At 48.4% G+C, this 14,785-nt stretch overlaps 2 protein-coding genes across 5 annotated transcripts; one reads left to right on the top strand and one right to left on the bottom strand.

The window, feature by feature from the left end:
• Positions 1-5,104: 5,104 nt before the first annotated feature.
• On the top strand, positions 5,105-9,777 carry SQSTM1 (sequestosome 1). Of its 3 annotated transcripts, none has more exons than XM_050905292.1 (8): positions 5,105-5,330; positions 5,557-5,652; positions 6,487-6,716; positions 6,835-6,991; positions 7,466-7,552; positions 8,087-8,331; positions 8,595-8,802; positions 9,465-9,777. In XM_050905292.1, exons 1-8 carry the CDS (start codon positions 5,153-5,155, stop codon positions 9,620-9,622), a joined length of 1,359 nt encoding a protein of 452 aa, XP_050761249.1. In that variant the 5' UTR covers positions 5,105-5,152; the 3' UTR covers positions 9,623-9,777. The 3 variants fall into 3 exon arrangements, with proteins under 3 accessions (XP_050761249.1, XP_050761248.1, XP_050761250.1); XM_050905291.1 differs by having other exon boundaries at positions 5,106-5,330; positions 7,463-7,552; XM_050905293.1 differs by lacking the exon at positions 7,466-7,552 and having other exon boundaries at positions 5,106-5,330.
• Positions 9,778-10,257: 480 nt separating this feature from the next.
• Positions 10,258-14,106, bottom strand: MRNIP (MRN complex interacting protein). 2 transcript variants are annotated; one of them, XM_050905035.1, is made up of 7 exons: positions 14,047-14,106; positions 13,901-13,960; positions 13,542-13,639; positions 12,291-12,360; positions 11,847-11,983; positions 11,482-11,584; positions 10,258-10,990 (listed from the first exon to the last, which is right to left on the bottom strand). In XM_050905035.1, the coding sequence occupies exons 1-7, from the start codon at positions 14,104-14,106 to the stop codon at positions 10,385-10,387; spliced, it is 1,134 nt and encodes a 377-aa protein (XP_050760992.1). In that variant the 3' UTR covers positions 10,258-10,384. The 2 variants fall into 2 exon arrangements, with proteins under 2 accessions (XP_050760992.1, XP_050760993.1); XM_050905036.1 differs by having other exon boundaries at positions 11,497-11,584.
• Positions 14,107-14,785: the final 679 nt, after the last annotated feature.

Below are 14,785 nucleotides of genomic sequence, written 5' to 3'. Positions count from 1 at the left end.
AGGGCATTGCCCAAGCGACCATCACCTGCAGAACGTGAGCCAGCAGCGGGTCCTGTGTCTCAGAGCAGTCGAGCCCTTGAGCGCTTGATCGGCTCGACAGAGAGCAGCCACGTCCCCAGGCTCAGACCCCCAACCCAGCACACCCACCCGTAACTCGCTCCTCGGCTGCAGGTAAAGCCTCAACCACACCAGCAATAGCATTTTCACCATTAGAGCAAAGAAAACAAGCCCCAGAAGCTCTGTCCCACCCAGCCTGCTTGCTTTCTCGCCTTAAACCTACTTGTTAAACCCAGGAGCCAACAGAGGGTTCACAGGAATTAATCGCAAAAACCCTCCAGAGGTGGCAGACAAGTAAGAGCTGCTTGTGGGAAAGGCGTGTGAAAACCTATTGCCATTAAAGAGTTTAGAGAAATAACATGACACGTTTTAGTGCACTAGATGTTGGCTGTTTATTTTCAGATGTGCGAAACGCTCCTATGGCTCGGGATACATGGTGTGTCTGCAGCGGAAGAGAACAGAATAACATTAATAATATCTCCAAGACAATTAATTAGACTCTTTCCCAAGGATAAAGCTTAATCTAATTTCTGCTGTTATACTTTGTCTTCATAAAAGTCTGAAGAAATGAATGAGCTTTATACCACCCTCGCATGACAAAAACCTTGGGCTCTCTTGGAAAAAATGAGGGACTAAGCAAAATTGCCAGCACTTGCGATTTTTATATCCGACCTGCAAAGTTCCCTTTTATTCTTGAAGTCCCTTCCTCTTTATCCCAGTTTTGGCTTTTATTCTGTTTTTTAACAAGCAAGTTTTGAGCCTTGGCCCTTTTGCAGAGCAAAGTTTAAAATATGAACTGCAGAGACTCAAAACCCCAGCAGCAAATAAACAGAGCGAAGATGTTTTTTTAAGGTGATCTCATGATCTTTGAACAGTTGATGTTGGCAATACTGAGCGCGCTGCAGAAATGAGGGCCTTCCACAGAAAGCGCTCTGATAGCAATCCACAGGTCCTGAGGCCATTACAAAAATTAGAAAGAGAAAACATTTATTAGGTCTAGATATAAAATGTAATCCAGATTTATAGCTGATTTTATCAAGCTCTCTAAAGAGCTTGGCTCTGGAGTTTGGCCCATCTGTGAGCAGGTCAGGCTTGGTCCTTCCTGGGCTGCTTTAAGCAAAGAGCACTTGCTGTTTTTCTCATAAAACAAAGTAATTTCATTTTCTATGTGTTTTACAGGTTGCTGTGTTCAAACATCACCAGGGCTTGTTTCACTGCAGTACAAATTCTTCCAAATTCTCCTTAGCCACAAGAGATGAAGATCACAACAGGGCGCTTACCTTCGATGTATTGACATGTTGGTGCTTTAATTCAGGGCAAAAGCTACAAGTCAGGTTCTCAAAGCAACAGTCACCCCAAGCAATTCGTGTAGGTTGCAAAAAGTTCTTTCTCACCTCTGGGACATGAAATCCTTACGTATTTGCATGACATCCATAGCGTGCTTGTACTTTGTGCTTGCTCTCCACCCGTTTTCCCTGTCTGCTCCTCTGTCTCAATGAAAAAACTGCCCCAGAGTTTTCTGCCCTTAAAAGTTTCACATCACACCAATGAGCAATGGTGCTGAGCCTGTGTAAACACCTGACGTGGCAGAGCTAACCTGCAGGAAAACTCGAACTCAAAAATGAGACAGCAAAAAAACCTCTCTCGGCTTTCCCTTCTGCCTGCGCTGTTGAGGAAGGAGGGTTTCTGCTTCGGAGGCGGCGAACAGCTTTTTCGCTGGGCTGGCAGAGGAGGGAAGCCATCACGGGACCGGGCTGAGTCACCAGTGTCTGACCTGACGCGGCTGGAGGATCCTGCACCTCTCCAGAAGCCTCTGGAAGGAGCGTGTGGCACCGCAGCAGCGTATGGACCACGGCACTCGGTCTGTGAGCCCGGTGAGCGCCTGCCCGCTGCGGCTCTGCACCGTCCCTCCATCACCGCACACCGTTCTGCTCGAGCCAGGGGCTGCTTCCCAAACCTTCCCCTCCCTACCTAAACGGCAGCCCTCCGGGAGTGCCGGGGCAGTGATGGGGGCCTCAGGCTGGAGTGATGATTTGGGGAAGAACTCCCTCTGGAAAATCATCATCAGCCTCTGTTGTGGTGTGCAAGCAAGGAAAAGACTGGACACCCCCCCCCCTTCCCCCTCCCCGCCCCCGCTTCATCCCGCCAGGACTTCACTGCGAACATGAAAAGTTTAGACATAAGGAGTATTTCTGGTGATCGTGCCCTCAGAGCAAGAATCTCACCAAATATTTTTAAACACTTCCCAGCACAAAGTGGGTGTAGAGAGAAAGCAGAGCACTGCAGGGACGCTAATTGCTCCTTTGTGAGCCTTTCCTCTGTAACTTTGAAATTTTAAACTCGAACAGCTTTTTTTCCCATCGCCTCTGCTGTTCCTTTGCTACATCCATCTGTGAAGCTGGCTGCTCAGCAGCTAGGGCTGACAAACCACTTTTTGGGCACGGGTTGCTGCGATGCTATGGGATTCCTAAAGAACCATAAGAAAACATCCACGCAGCCAGTGCTTTGCGCTGAGAGTGCCAAAACCCGGATCCTCCAGCAAACAGAGGGAAAAACATCCCGAGTTAATATATGTGGGAATAGAGCACAGCTTCTCACATGGCCTCTCCAGGGGGCTGAGAAACCGCCTGGCGGCACATCCCAGGGCTGGAGGCAATGGGAAACGCTGGGAGAGCGAGGTCTGAGGTCTGCACCGGAGAAGGGCTTGCTGGGAGGAAATCCCCCACCTCGAGGAGGAGGAGGAGGAGGAGGAGGAGGAGGAGGAGGAGGAGGAGGAGATGACTCACTGAGTCACCCCTGTCCCGTGATCGGTGAGGTAAGCTAACAGCAGGTTGGTGAAAGCCTTGTTTTCCTTATGTTTTGTAAAAGTGCATGATGTCACGGCCAGAAAGCTGAGCGTGACTCAGCATGCCCCACCAGGCGAAGGGAAATTCCCTCTGGCTTTTGGCCCCTTCCATATTTGCCAACTGGATTAAAGTTCACACAGAGGAAAACTTAGATTTCTGGTTTTAATTTGATGCATCACCTGATAATTATAAATGCATCAATTAATCTGGAGACACAACTGGCTTGAAAGCCCCCAGCAACTTGGGGACAACCCCCTGTGCCTCAAACACCCAGGCAGTGACAGAGAGGGGAATAAGGAATTGGTCCTGTCTGGGACAGCAGCAGCTCGGTGCCTAAGGAATGAATGTGCTGGGGCTGGGTCCCAAAAGACAAGTCTTTGGCTCTATAAATGAGACCAAAAGTGGCCGTTGGGGTCCTCAGAAATAGGACACGAGATGGACATGCTGGAGGTGCTGCTTGGCGAGGCAGATACGACACTGGCAGGGTGTCCTGTACTGCATGCCCTGCTACCACTGGGCCCTCTTCTGCTTTGATGGAAAAAAAAATAATCCAATGATGTCAAGCCAGCAACTTTCACAGACATTTTCAGAAATAAGGATGCACACAGCAAAGAGGCAAAAGGGAAGGTGAGTGCAAAACACCTTTGCTGTGCACCCAAACCCTTCGATATCTCGTGCTGTAAAAGCTGGTGAATCATTCCCTGCACAGCATCATTCATGCTTAAACCTGAATCCACTTATGTTTAAACTTTAACTCATCACTTCACGGTGGAATATTGGCTGTGTCATACCTAGAAATCGAAATTCCTAGAAATCTTTTTAAGTTAAAAAGGGCAACCCTTTCCACTGTGAATACTATTTTCCAGAAAAGTGTTGCGATTTCAAAATTGCCACACGTATGCCAAAAATGTATCTATACGGAAGGCCAAGTGTTTTAACACACATACTTTAGGTCATGAAATAAACTACCTCCTCATCGTGGAAATTAAAACTTATCCTTCTCTTGATTGCAGAAGATGATAAATCATGACACAGTTTCTCCTAAGTTTTTATTTTCTTAAACCAAGAAATATGTCACTAAGAGTCAGAGTATCAGGCCCTTGAGTTAGAGGAAATTAACACCAACGAGGAACCTAATAATCATTGATCCATCTTTATTTAATTACACTTGGATGGCACAGACGGTGTATTCTGCCAGCTGGACTCTCCTGTGGCCAGATTAAGAGGCCTGTCAACTGTATCTGATCTGCAAAAAAATACTGCTGCCAACCAACCTGGAAAGCCCCCAGCACATCCTCCTCAATGTCAGTTGTGTTTGTAACAGTATCTTTATTTTTAGCCCCCCCCTTCCGAAACGCTGGGTTCAGGGAAGAGCATTAGCTGAAGAGTTAGTTATTCCTGTCACGCTGAGCATGCAAACCCCTCTGATGGGTACTGCCACCCTGGCAGGAACGGGGCCGGCGCACGGCTCCCCACCTCCGTCACCTGGCCGGGTTGTCCCTTCTCGCCTCAATGCAGAAGATGGAGGTGACGAGCAGGACCGGGATGGCTGAGTGCTGTGTTAGCACGTGCCCTGGCTAATGCTGGTGGCTACTGCCAGGCAGTGATGGAGACCAGTTCCGCCGGGGGCTGCCCCGTGGTGCACAGCGTGTCGTGTTTCCCCACCGGTGGGTCTCAGAGGCCATGCGGCCACCCAGAAGGCACCGACACCGCACTCGCTCCCTGCTGCTCAGGCACCGCTGATGCTTTTGTGATCAGCGCGGCCCTGCGCCCCCAAATCGCCGCGCTCCGACTGCAGTTTGGGGATGCAAACCCGGGCAACAGGTACTGTTCACGGGGGCCGAGCAGGGCCGAGGCAAAGACGGGCATTTGCAAGGACTCACAGACTTTTCTGGCTGCAGACAACATACCGACGAGCATACCCTGCAGAAAATGACAGCCGTAACCTGCCCACGGCGCTGCGAACGGAGGCGACCCCAGCGCGCAGCCCGGACCCCCGGGAGCTAGAACCGGGGGGGGGCGGAGCCTGGCGTCCAGGAGGCGGAGCCTGGGCGACGGGGGCGGAGCCTGGAGCTGGGAGACACACCCTTCGCCTGCCGCCCGGGGGCGGGGCGAGCGCGTTGCCAGGCGGGCGGGCCCCGCCCCCGCGGCGCTATAAGGCGGCGGCGCGGAGGCCAGCTCCCGCCCCGCCGTCCGCCCGCCCGCCACCGTCCCGCCTTCCCGCCGGCAATTCCTGCTGCGCCACAGCCATGGCGGCTCTGACGGTGAAAGCCTACCTGCTGGGCAAGGAGGAGGCGGCCCGCGAGATCCGCCGCTTCTCCCTGCCGCCGCCCGCCCGTTACCAGGCCATCCACGACCGCGTCGCCGAGCTCTTCCAGGGACTGCTGCGGGCCGGGCCGCCGCCCGCCTTCCGCATGCACTACAAGGGTGAGCGGGGAGGAGGCGGCGGGGGGGGAGCTTCTCCGCGGGCCGGGCCGCCCCCGCACCGTCGGCGGGTCAGGCCCCGAGATCGGTGCCCCGGGGGGTGGGAAGGCCTCAGGGCACGGGACTGCCTCAGCGGCCGGGGTGTCCCTGCAGCCCCCCGGGCTCCCCGCCACAGGCCACCTCCGTGACATCTGACCGGGCACCTAATCCAGTGCTTTACCCTCTCTAGATGAAGACGGGGACCTGATTGCTTTTTCCACTGATGAGGAGCTGGAGATGGCGATGCCTTATGTGCAGGACGGTGTTTTTCGTGTTTACGTCAAAGGTAACACTGCACAGCTGGGCAGGGCGGTAGCAGGTCTCCGGCTTTGCACTGTGCGCTCGCTGGCAGGCCTCCGAAAATGGGAGAAGCAAGCCGTGGCCCCTTCCCCTTGTCCTCAGGGGCCTGGTGTAACCTGCAGCCTTCAGGGGGGAGGTTAAATAAAGGGCAGGGTAATATGCCAGAATACGAATCCTCCCTGCTGAGGTGGGGTAAACAGATCACAAGTTTCCTCCTAGCCCTGTCATCTCAGCTGGCCCAATGCGAGCCACTGTTGTCATGCTGGCTCCCTGGAAACGCTTGCCTGGCACTGGTACCTTTGGTATTCACAACAATGCCTTAGGAAGCCTTAATTCCAGCTTATTCAGCACATAGTTGCTCCCTAGTCCCTTCTGTTCATGTGGATACCTGCAAAGCTTTATCTGCAGTCCATCTAATGAGTCACACAAGCCAGCGGCTGTTGTCCCTGTTCTCATCTGTTATGCCTCCTGGCATTTCTTCCTAACTCCCTCTCCAGAAACATTTTGTTCTTGCAGTGCTTAGGAAGGTAGGACAAGAAGCCAAAGGGGGTAGTGCAGTACTAATCTAAAATAAACACACCAAGAGACTGTTAAGGCATGCTCAGTTTGAGGAGCAGGTATCTTTGCAAAACCCCTTCGCACTTGGTTTAAGTTCTCTTACATGCCCCCAGCTTGTGTTTGGCAGCCAGTGTAAAAATAAACTGACCTAGTAAGTCAATACTGCCCTGACAAGGGCTGTTTGTGCTTCCTTCTCCTCTGCCTGACTTCCAGCCTTAAATAGTAACCTCGTTCTTGATGCAAAGTTTCCTTTCCTTAATAGAGAAAAAGGAGTGCAGGCGGGAACATCGCTCGCAATGCAGCCAGGAGCCTCCCCGCGACATGGTGCACCCCAATGTGATCTGTGATGGCTGTGAAGGACCGGTGGTGGGTGCCAGGTTCAAGTGCACTGTCTGTCCAGACTATGACCTGTGCAGCACCTGTGAGGGTAAAGGCATCCACAAGGAGCACAACATGGTGATGTTTCAAAGTCCACTGCTAAATCCATTTGAGGTGAGCAAAATCTATGGAGGGGAACTAATGAATGGGATATTCCTCAAATTTAAATCATAAGTTTCAGTTACTCAGAATCTGGCCGTGTGAACAGTCACATGAACATTACCCTTTACAGTGGCTTCCCCGAGGACGCTGGCTCCGTAAAATGCGGCATGGTGTTCCACCCTTCCCATGGATGCACTGCTGGGGATATCCTGGCCCTGCAGCTCCATGCCAAAACTCTGAACAAGCCCAAGCCAGTGCTGTGGCCTCCAGTCCACCCACTGCAGAAGGTAAGAGGAGATGCCCTGGTAAACAAGGGGGTGGTGGAGTCAGGCTAGCTGAGGTTCTGCAGCACAGGCTAGAATCCGGGTGGAAAAATAGACATAGGAACTAATCTACTTTGCTTGAAATAATTAGCACCTTTCAGCACAGCATGGGATTATTTTAAGGCATGCTTGGGCCCATGTAATTGATGAGGATGTAGAGAGAGTATCTGGAACCAAACCAAGCTGAGCTGTTGGGTTAAGCATGTCACTACTCCAGATCTGCCTTTCAGCATGGCTAATGAGCCTTAACAATGCTAATGCCACTGGTTTTCTGTTCCAGAGGTAGCTCAGAGTTAGTTTTTGTCTCTGTACTGCCTTTGTTGTGCAGTGAATGTGAGTGACAGGAAATCAGCACCAAGATGGCACGGGGATATGCTCTGTAGGTGCTCTTTCCCTCTGAGCTTCTATGTGTGCTAACAGAAATTGTTTTTCTAGAAGCTTCTACTAACAGCCAGCCTCAGGACCCCAATGTCACCTTCTTAAAGAATGTGGGGGAGAGTGTTGCAGCTTTTCTGAGCCCCCTGGGTAAGTGACTTAAAATTGTTATCCCAATCCCTGAGACTGGTTTAAAGGTCCTTTTAACAGGAACAGTGGTCAGCTGTTGTGACAGATACTGGAACTACCTCATGCTACTAAGCCTCAAAGGCTTAACTTATTCCTGGTACTAATAATGCCTAGGCTTAGAACAGCCACTCGGTACCTTTTCAGAGCCCTCCTTTGGGAGGAAATGAGGAAAAATTTCATTAACATGTCACCACTGTAACACTAATTTTAAGTCAGTGGTGTCTCAGGATTTTGCCTGGCTTATGTGGACATAGATAATTGTCTGCCCTGACCCTCCAAATGTATGGCTTGTCTGTCTAGAGGAAGATGACTATTTGGTGCTTAACTATTTTTTGTTTAAAGAATGCTTTGCATTTTAATTCCTACATGCTACATGGCAAACTGTAGGATTACAGAAACTGTACAGTGTTTAGACCAGGACTGATCCATGCTCACTTAGGACTGTGCTTTGGAAAAATCTCTGTAAGACTTTCTCCATCTCAAATGCACTTCTAGGTATTGAAGTTGACATTGATGTGGAACATGGAGGACAGAGAAGCAAAGTGACTCCTGCTTCTCCCAATCAAGAGAAGAACAATGCTGAGTCAAGCAGCAGTACTCTTAACCAGAATGTTCAGACCAAAGCAGACTGGAATAACACAGATTCTGCTACAGAAGTAAATGTTGTTGCAGAGCAGATACAAGACATGGTATTAGATCCTGTGCCCACACAAATGGAAGATGGCAGCTTCCAGTCCCAGGTACGAGAACTATGACACTTAATTTAATAATGCTTGCTGAGGCTTTACTAAAAAGGAAGATAATCATTTAGCATGCATTGTGGGATTGAATATTAAGATGTCAGCAGATTAAGTGATATACAGCACCTTTGCTTTACAGGTTTACAGCAAAGGTGGTGGGACTTCTTGTGGATGTAACTCTTTGTATTAAAGGCAGGTGGTAGGAGCATGCATCCTACCTGGAAAGCACTGCAGCACCTGGACCTTTTTTCTTTCCATTTCAGGAACACAGTGAGTCCAGCAGTTCATCAGGGGGTGATGAGGACTGGACCCACTTATCTTCCAAAGAAGTGGATCCTTCCACAGGTGAACTGCAGTCTCTGCAAATGCCAGAGACAGAGGGTCCCAGCTCCCTGGATGTATCTCAGGATCCTCCCCAGCCAGGACCCACAGGGCTGCGAGAAGCTGCACTCTACCCACATCTCCCACCAGGTATGAGAATGTGTGCAGGTTTCATAGCTGAGAACAATTTTCACTCAGGAGCTGCCAACTTGCCTGACATACATAAGCAGACCTGCTTTTAGAGGTGACAGAAACCAAGGTCACATAAGTTAGAGCTAAACTTGTCCATAACTGTGTTAGCAGGTATGGCAGCTCTTGCACCCTGTTAGAGACAGTCAGGTTCTTCTCTTGAATGTGGGCAGCTAAGTCCTAAGAAGACTTCTGACCTTAGACTAATATGCCATTTGGGCAGCATGAAAAAAGGTGGTATCCTAAACCACGTCCTTGCTATGTATGCTTCAAGAGAGCCTTTTAATGCAGGATGCAGACTAGTACATCCTGTGGCTTTAAGACAGCATTTTTCTGGTGGGAGCCAGTAACAGTATACAAGGCCACTTAACTGAGATCAACAGCAGAGTCCTACAGCAAGGCCAGCTGAGTCTGACGCAGCAGTTTTCTTAGCTGCTGTGTGTCTTTTATCTCAAACATATGCTTTCCTTTGTCTCCCAGGAGGGCAAGTCTTCTAGCATTTAATCAGCTATGCCAGATTTACTAGGATTAGTGCCAGCCTACCTACTGTGTGGTATTAGAGCCTTGGCTGGTTTGTCAATTACATGAAATATTTCAACTTCAAACTATTCTTCTCTTAACAGAAGCAGACCCTCGCCTCATTGAATCTCTGTCCCAGATGCTCTCTATGGGCTTCTCTGATGAGGGTGGATGGCTCACTCGACTCCTGCAGACAAAGAACTGCGACATTGGGGCAGCACTAGATGCCATCCAGTATTCCAAGCAGCCACCTCACTTGTAGTAGTCTGTGTAACAAAAAGCACTTTTCCTTCTAACTGAAAGCAGACAATGCAGTACAACTCACTCAGTGGTTCATCTTTCTTCCTGCTAAGGGTTTCTGTCTCATGTTCCTAACTGCTTGTAGAATGGAGGAAAAATAAATACTAGTTCCTGTGATGAGTCTGTGTGAGTGTTTAAATATCACAACTGTATTACTTTGTTTACTGTAACTTAGTTAAGAGAGCATGTGATTTCATCAAGCAGCTCCCTATGCAAGGGAGGCAGCCCAGGACTGTAGGCCTGCCTTTTTGCACGCATCTTGGTGTACCCTTAGGGCTACACCTCTGAAGAGAAATCAGATGCTTTGCTGGCTCTGAAGCCTGCTCTGCAGCTCTGAAAGAAAGGGTTGCTATGGGAGACCTAAACAAAGAGGTAGTACAGGGGAAAAGAGCTGTAGTTTGTAATGGGGAGTTAATCACAGAATTTAATTGTACTGGCCAGGAATCCTTAGAGCCTGGGAGCTTTCTCCCTCCCAAGCTGACCTACTTCCATTCTTATTTCTAGCTGATGAGGTTGCTAGACAACACTAACCTTAGTACTTGCACACTGCGACAGTCTCTTCCACCCTCATACCCTTCCCCCAAACACAGCCATAAAGCAAGTAAACAGCTTTAATAGTGCAGTTCTGTAAGGCTTAGAGTAAAGCCACCTTCAGTTCAAAATCTTGCCTCAGTACTCAACATACCAAATATAGAGATAAGAAAGAAATGCCAAAGATGCCTTCTCAGAGATCATCATCAAACTCATCACCTGTGCAGAAGAGGTGTTCACAAGAAATGTTGCTAGGCTTTGGACCAGCATTACAGTTAACAAGGGTGTTTGCCCTCCTCACACTAGCCAAACAGCACCTTCCTGCAGTTGTTTCTACACCACCAGATCCTGCCCTTATTGACTGGCTTTGAGGCTCTTTGAAGAACATATCCTCCTCAACTGAGCAACTGGTTCTGGGCACCATGGTGCCAGGCAGTTTCGAGGCAAGCTGCTCAGTGCTAGCAACACACTTTTTAAATTGAAAACCTCTACCTGGAGGTAGAGTTCTTCCAGCCTGTTCTGAGCATCTACTGGCCACACCAGCATCTGCTGCAGTGGTGCTGTGTAGCCCCAGCCTTCCACTGCCCTCCTGTGGTGACAAGGTGACCCTGGCAGCATTTTCACTATAGCTGTCAGAACATGAGAGAAATTTTTCCCACTTCGAGGGTTCAGTACAAGCAGTTGGGGTTTGCATATTCTCCTCAGGCACTACGGACTCACAGACAGCAGAAACCATACTGTCTCCAGAAACAGCATCTCCATCGTCTTGATCATGCACTGCTACTACACATTTCTTGCGCTGTAAGAAAAAAGAGAGCTTGGTTATAAATCCAAGCTGCACAGAAGCAGGCAAAGAAAGAGCACTCGGGTCCTTCAAATGCACCCAAATTCTCACCAGCCCTCTGAGGCAGAGCTGAGGCTGATGTGCCGGGTGGGCGTATGAACTCTGGGCTGTGAAGACTCAGGCCAGCTTCACTGGCACTGCAGGTAATCACAGTAACCTTAATGATTGCATACTACACAGGTGCCACTGCTCAGTAAGGCAAAGCAACACAGACTGCAGCTGTGCTGGAGAAATCTGGCTCAACCACTCAGCCTACACAAGGTGGCATTGTTTTTGCCTGACTAAAACCTTTCAGGGAGAAACTCCTGACACAATTTTCTTCTCCTCAGTCATTCAAATAGAAGAACAGAGGAAGACTCATAAAATTTCAAAATTATGGTGACACAAAAGAGGTCAGAACACTGTTTTGTTTTACTGGTAGGAAGCATCTTCTACAACTAAAATACCTCAGCGGTTTTAACCTTTTTGGCTTGGTAGGCAAGCTGGAAAACTCCATTTTCTTCTGCATACCCCTGAACATCACTGGAGAGGAAGCTCTTCTGGTGTTTCCTGGCCAAGAAAACCATTCACAAAGAGGACAGATTAGCTCCACTGTGAATTTTTTTCACAAATCACCAGAAATGTTCATAAAATGCACGGCTCTAGCAATAAGAGAAGTTTTACCCCCAAATACCAAATCCCTGCTCAGCTCAGGTCGTACACTGCAACCTGTGCTTTGCTCAGCTATGAGAGATGAGCTACCTCCCACACCTCCAAACCAAAGTGTCACCACTCGGGGGCAGGAATTAAAAAAAAAAAGTTCTTTCTGTACCTTTGTTCTTCCATAGTGTTCTTCCTCCGGGAACAGAACTGTTGCCTTTCTGTACCTGCCTCCTCCTCCCCATCTGCCTGATCTTCACTGTCCTCGTCCAGATATTTACTCCAGCGACTGACTTCAGCCCTTCCCTCCTACAACATTGGAGAATTACTGAAAACAGCAAAATACAGGGTTCTCATTTTTGGCATTGTTATGTATGTGCTGAATGCCTCAAATCACAAGTCAGTTTAGGACATGTTCCTGTATTGTGTTCCCGGGTTCAGTATCCTGGTGGAGCAGAGAGTTTCTGTATACATCTCATTCTCTCTCTGTTAGAGCCTCTCTGATTATAGACACTATTTCAGCTGTCTGAACCCATATAAAGGGATCACTAATTTCACTTTGATTCACCTAGGTCAGTATGGGTTGGTATATACCTCAGCTTTGTAGCTATCTTACCTGCTGGATCGAACTGTCTTCACGTTGGGCTGCTGTATTTTTCCTGTCATTTACAGAGTCTTCTATGCACCTAAAATAGAGGTTTAAACTAGAGTTTCTAGAACCCACTTCTATCAATTTATAATTTTCAAATGACCTAGTCATAGCACAAGGGACTGGATAGAAAGCATGGATAGGAACACCAGATAGGAGGCATATCAGAAAAAAAAGGATCTACAGAAAAGCAGATGTCAAACGAAGGATTTGCAAGATATATTGCCCAAATACTTGAAAAAGTCTAGTTAGAGGGTAGCCCTCCTTTCTATACAAATAGAGTAGCAAGTTTGATCTAAAGCCGCTAATCATGAAATGATAAATTCTAATTGATCATAACTAGGGATATAACAGCGTGTCTTTGGGACAACAGCTTAAACCCACTAATTATATCCCAAGCAACCAAGGAAAAAGGGAAGTTATTTCACAATGTTTTGAATTTCACAATGTTTTGAGACTAGAAATAGCAACCCTTTTTGATAAAGTGAACAAACAATGAGTTTTCTTCCCAAAGCTTAACCCTGAAGCACTGCATATACACAACTAAGTTATCTAACTAGCTTTGACTGACTTCTGAAAATAACCTTGCGTAAAAAGGAAGCTGGACCAGTTCAAGACCAGTTCAAGATTAGGCGACTTGTAAACAGATTCAGGAATGAAATAAACAGGAAAGTGCTACTCAGATTTTCCAGGCAACAGCAGGAATTACACCCAAATGTTTGCACTAAACAAGTCTTTTTATCAATAGCAGCAGTGATTACTCAACAGATTCACAGTGTGAAATCCCTGAATGCCAACAGTTAGGTAGCAACAGCTTAGAGCGGAGGATGTTTTCTCTCTAAGGATGCACCTCTGCACTGCTTGTCACTCTGTAAGATGGACATCTCCACAGTCAGCTCATCAAACATTAAATAAGACCAATATAAAAAAAAAAAATCCCAAACCAAACCCTATTGCATATATTTTAATGGCTAAAGGCCTGACCAACACACACTATTGATCAACTAAACTTATCTGAAAAAATTCCTTGTCAAAAAAACCATGCCACTAAACCCAACAAATAGCTTGTTCCTGTGAGGTGACGACAAAACCGGCACGTGTCATGGCTTTACAACAGGACAGAAAACCCTCCTGTGAGCTCAAATTAGGTAACAGGCACCCACGTGTGAAGACACAGCACTTCAAAAGAAAAAAGGAGATAGAGATTAAACACTCTACCGAGATGTCCAACCAATTGCTTCCTCTGCCTCACCCTGCAGCAAGTTTAATTTCTGGACATGGTGCCTACAGTCCAGGCCAGACCCTTGGCCGTAAACCTGCAAAAAATTAATAAAAACAAGGCTTAGGGAGCAGCCAGAAGGAAACAGCACAAAGTGAGGCTCCACCCCAGGTAATGTTGAAGTGCTAACTAAAGTTAGCACATATGGCTGAGCGTGTGATGCCCCGGGTACGGGTAACTGCCACACTGGGCTCCCCACTGCACAGGGCTCCCTACTGCCACCCTACAGGGCTCTCCACCACCACTCCGGGCTTCCCGTTGCCACCGCAGAGGCCTCCCCCCCGGCCCGGCCCCTCACCTTCTGCACCGCCTGCCGCTGGCCGCACACGCTGCAGCTCCACTTGCCGCTCCGCTTGGCCTAGGAGGGCGCAGAGGGGGTCAGTCACGGCCCACGGCCCGCTGCCCGCTCCCCACTCCCCGCTCCCCGGCCCGGCCCGCACCCACCTGCTGCACTTGGAAGAGGCGGCAGGAGCAGCACCGCAGCGCCCAGAACCGCTGCGCCATTCCCGCCGCCCGCCCTCGCCATGGCAACGCGCGCCTTCCGGCCACGTGACACCCCCGCTACCAGCGAGTCTCCCGCTCTGCCCCCCAGTCCGCCGAGCCTTCCCCCCGGCGCCGTGCATTGGTAAGCAATCGCGAGCGTTACATATCGATAGGGACAAATCACCCAGCTAGGGCATCAGGCTGTTTTACAAGCAGCCTCTTATCCCGTCTTAAAAAAGAATCAATTAACCGGCCCGAGCTGTCTTCAAACGGGAAGACCTAACGCAGCGCCCCGCAGCCGACAGAAGGAAAGTTTGCGAGGGCAGCGTGGGTGTTGTTTAATAAAAGTAACCTTCTTCCAGGAGGAAAAACACTTCGTGTCTGCACCTGCATAATCAACAGTCATGTCTGCACCCACCTGAAGCTGCATCAGTCTGTGTTATAGAAAAAGTAAATATACTTTAAAAAAAAAAAAGAAAAAAGAAAAAAGTAAAAGTAAAAAAAAGAAAAAATAAGGAAAAAAAGGAAAAAAAGAAAAACAAAAAAGAAAAAAGAAAAAAAAAACAAGAAAAAAAAGAAAAATAAGGAAAAAAAGATGAAAAAAGATGAAAAAAGGAAAAAAGAAAAAACAAAAAAGAAAAAAGAAAGAAAAATAAGGAAAAAAGATGAAAAAAGGAAAAAAGAAAAAAAAAGAAAAAAG

Source organism: Gymnogyps californianus, chromosome 14 (genome assembly GCF_018139145.2).
Source record: "Gymnogyps californianus isolate 813 chromosome 14, ASM1813914v2, whole genome shotgun sequence".
In the NCBI taxonomy this organism is placed as follows: Eukaryota; Metazoa; Chordata; class Aves; order Accipitriformes; family Cathartidae; genus Gymnogyps; species Gymnogyps californianus.
This window is presented reverse-complemented; position numbering and strand designations above follow the sequence as displayed.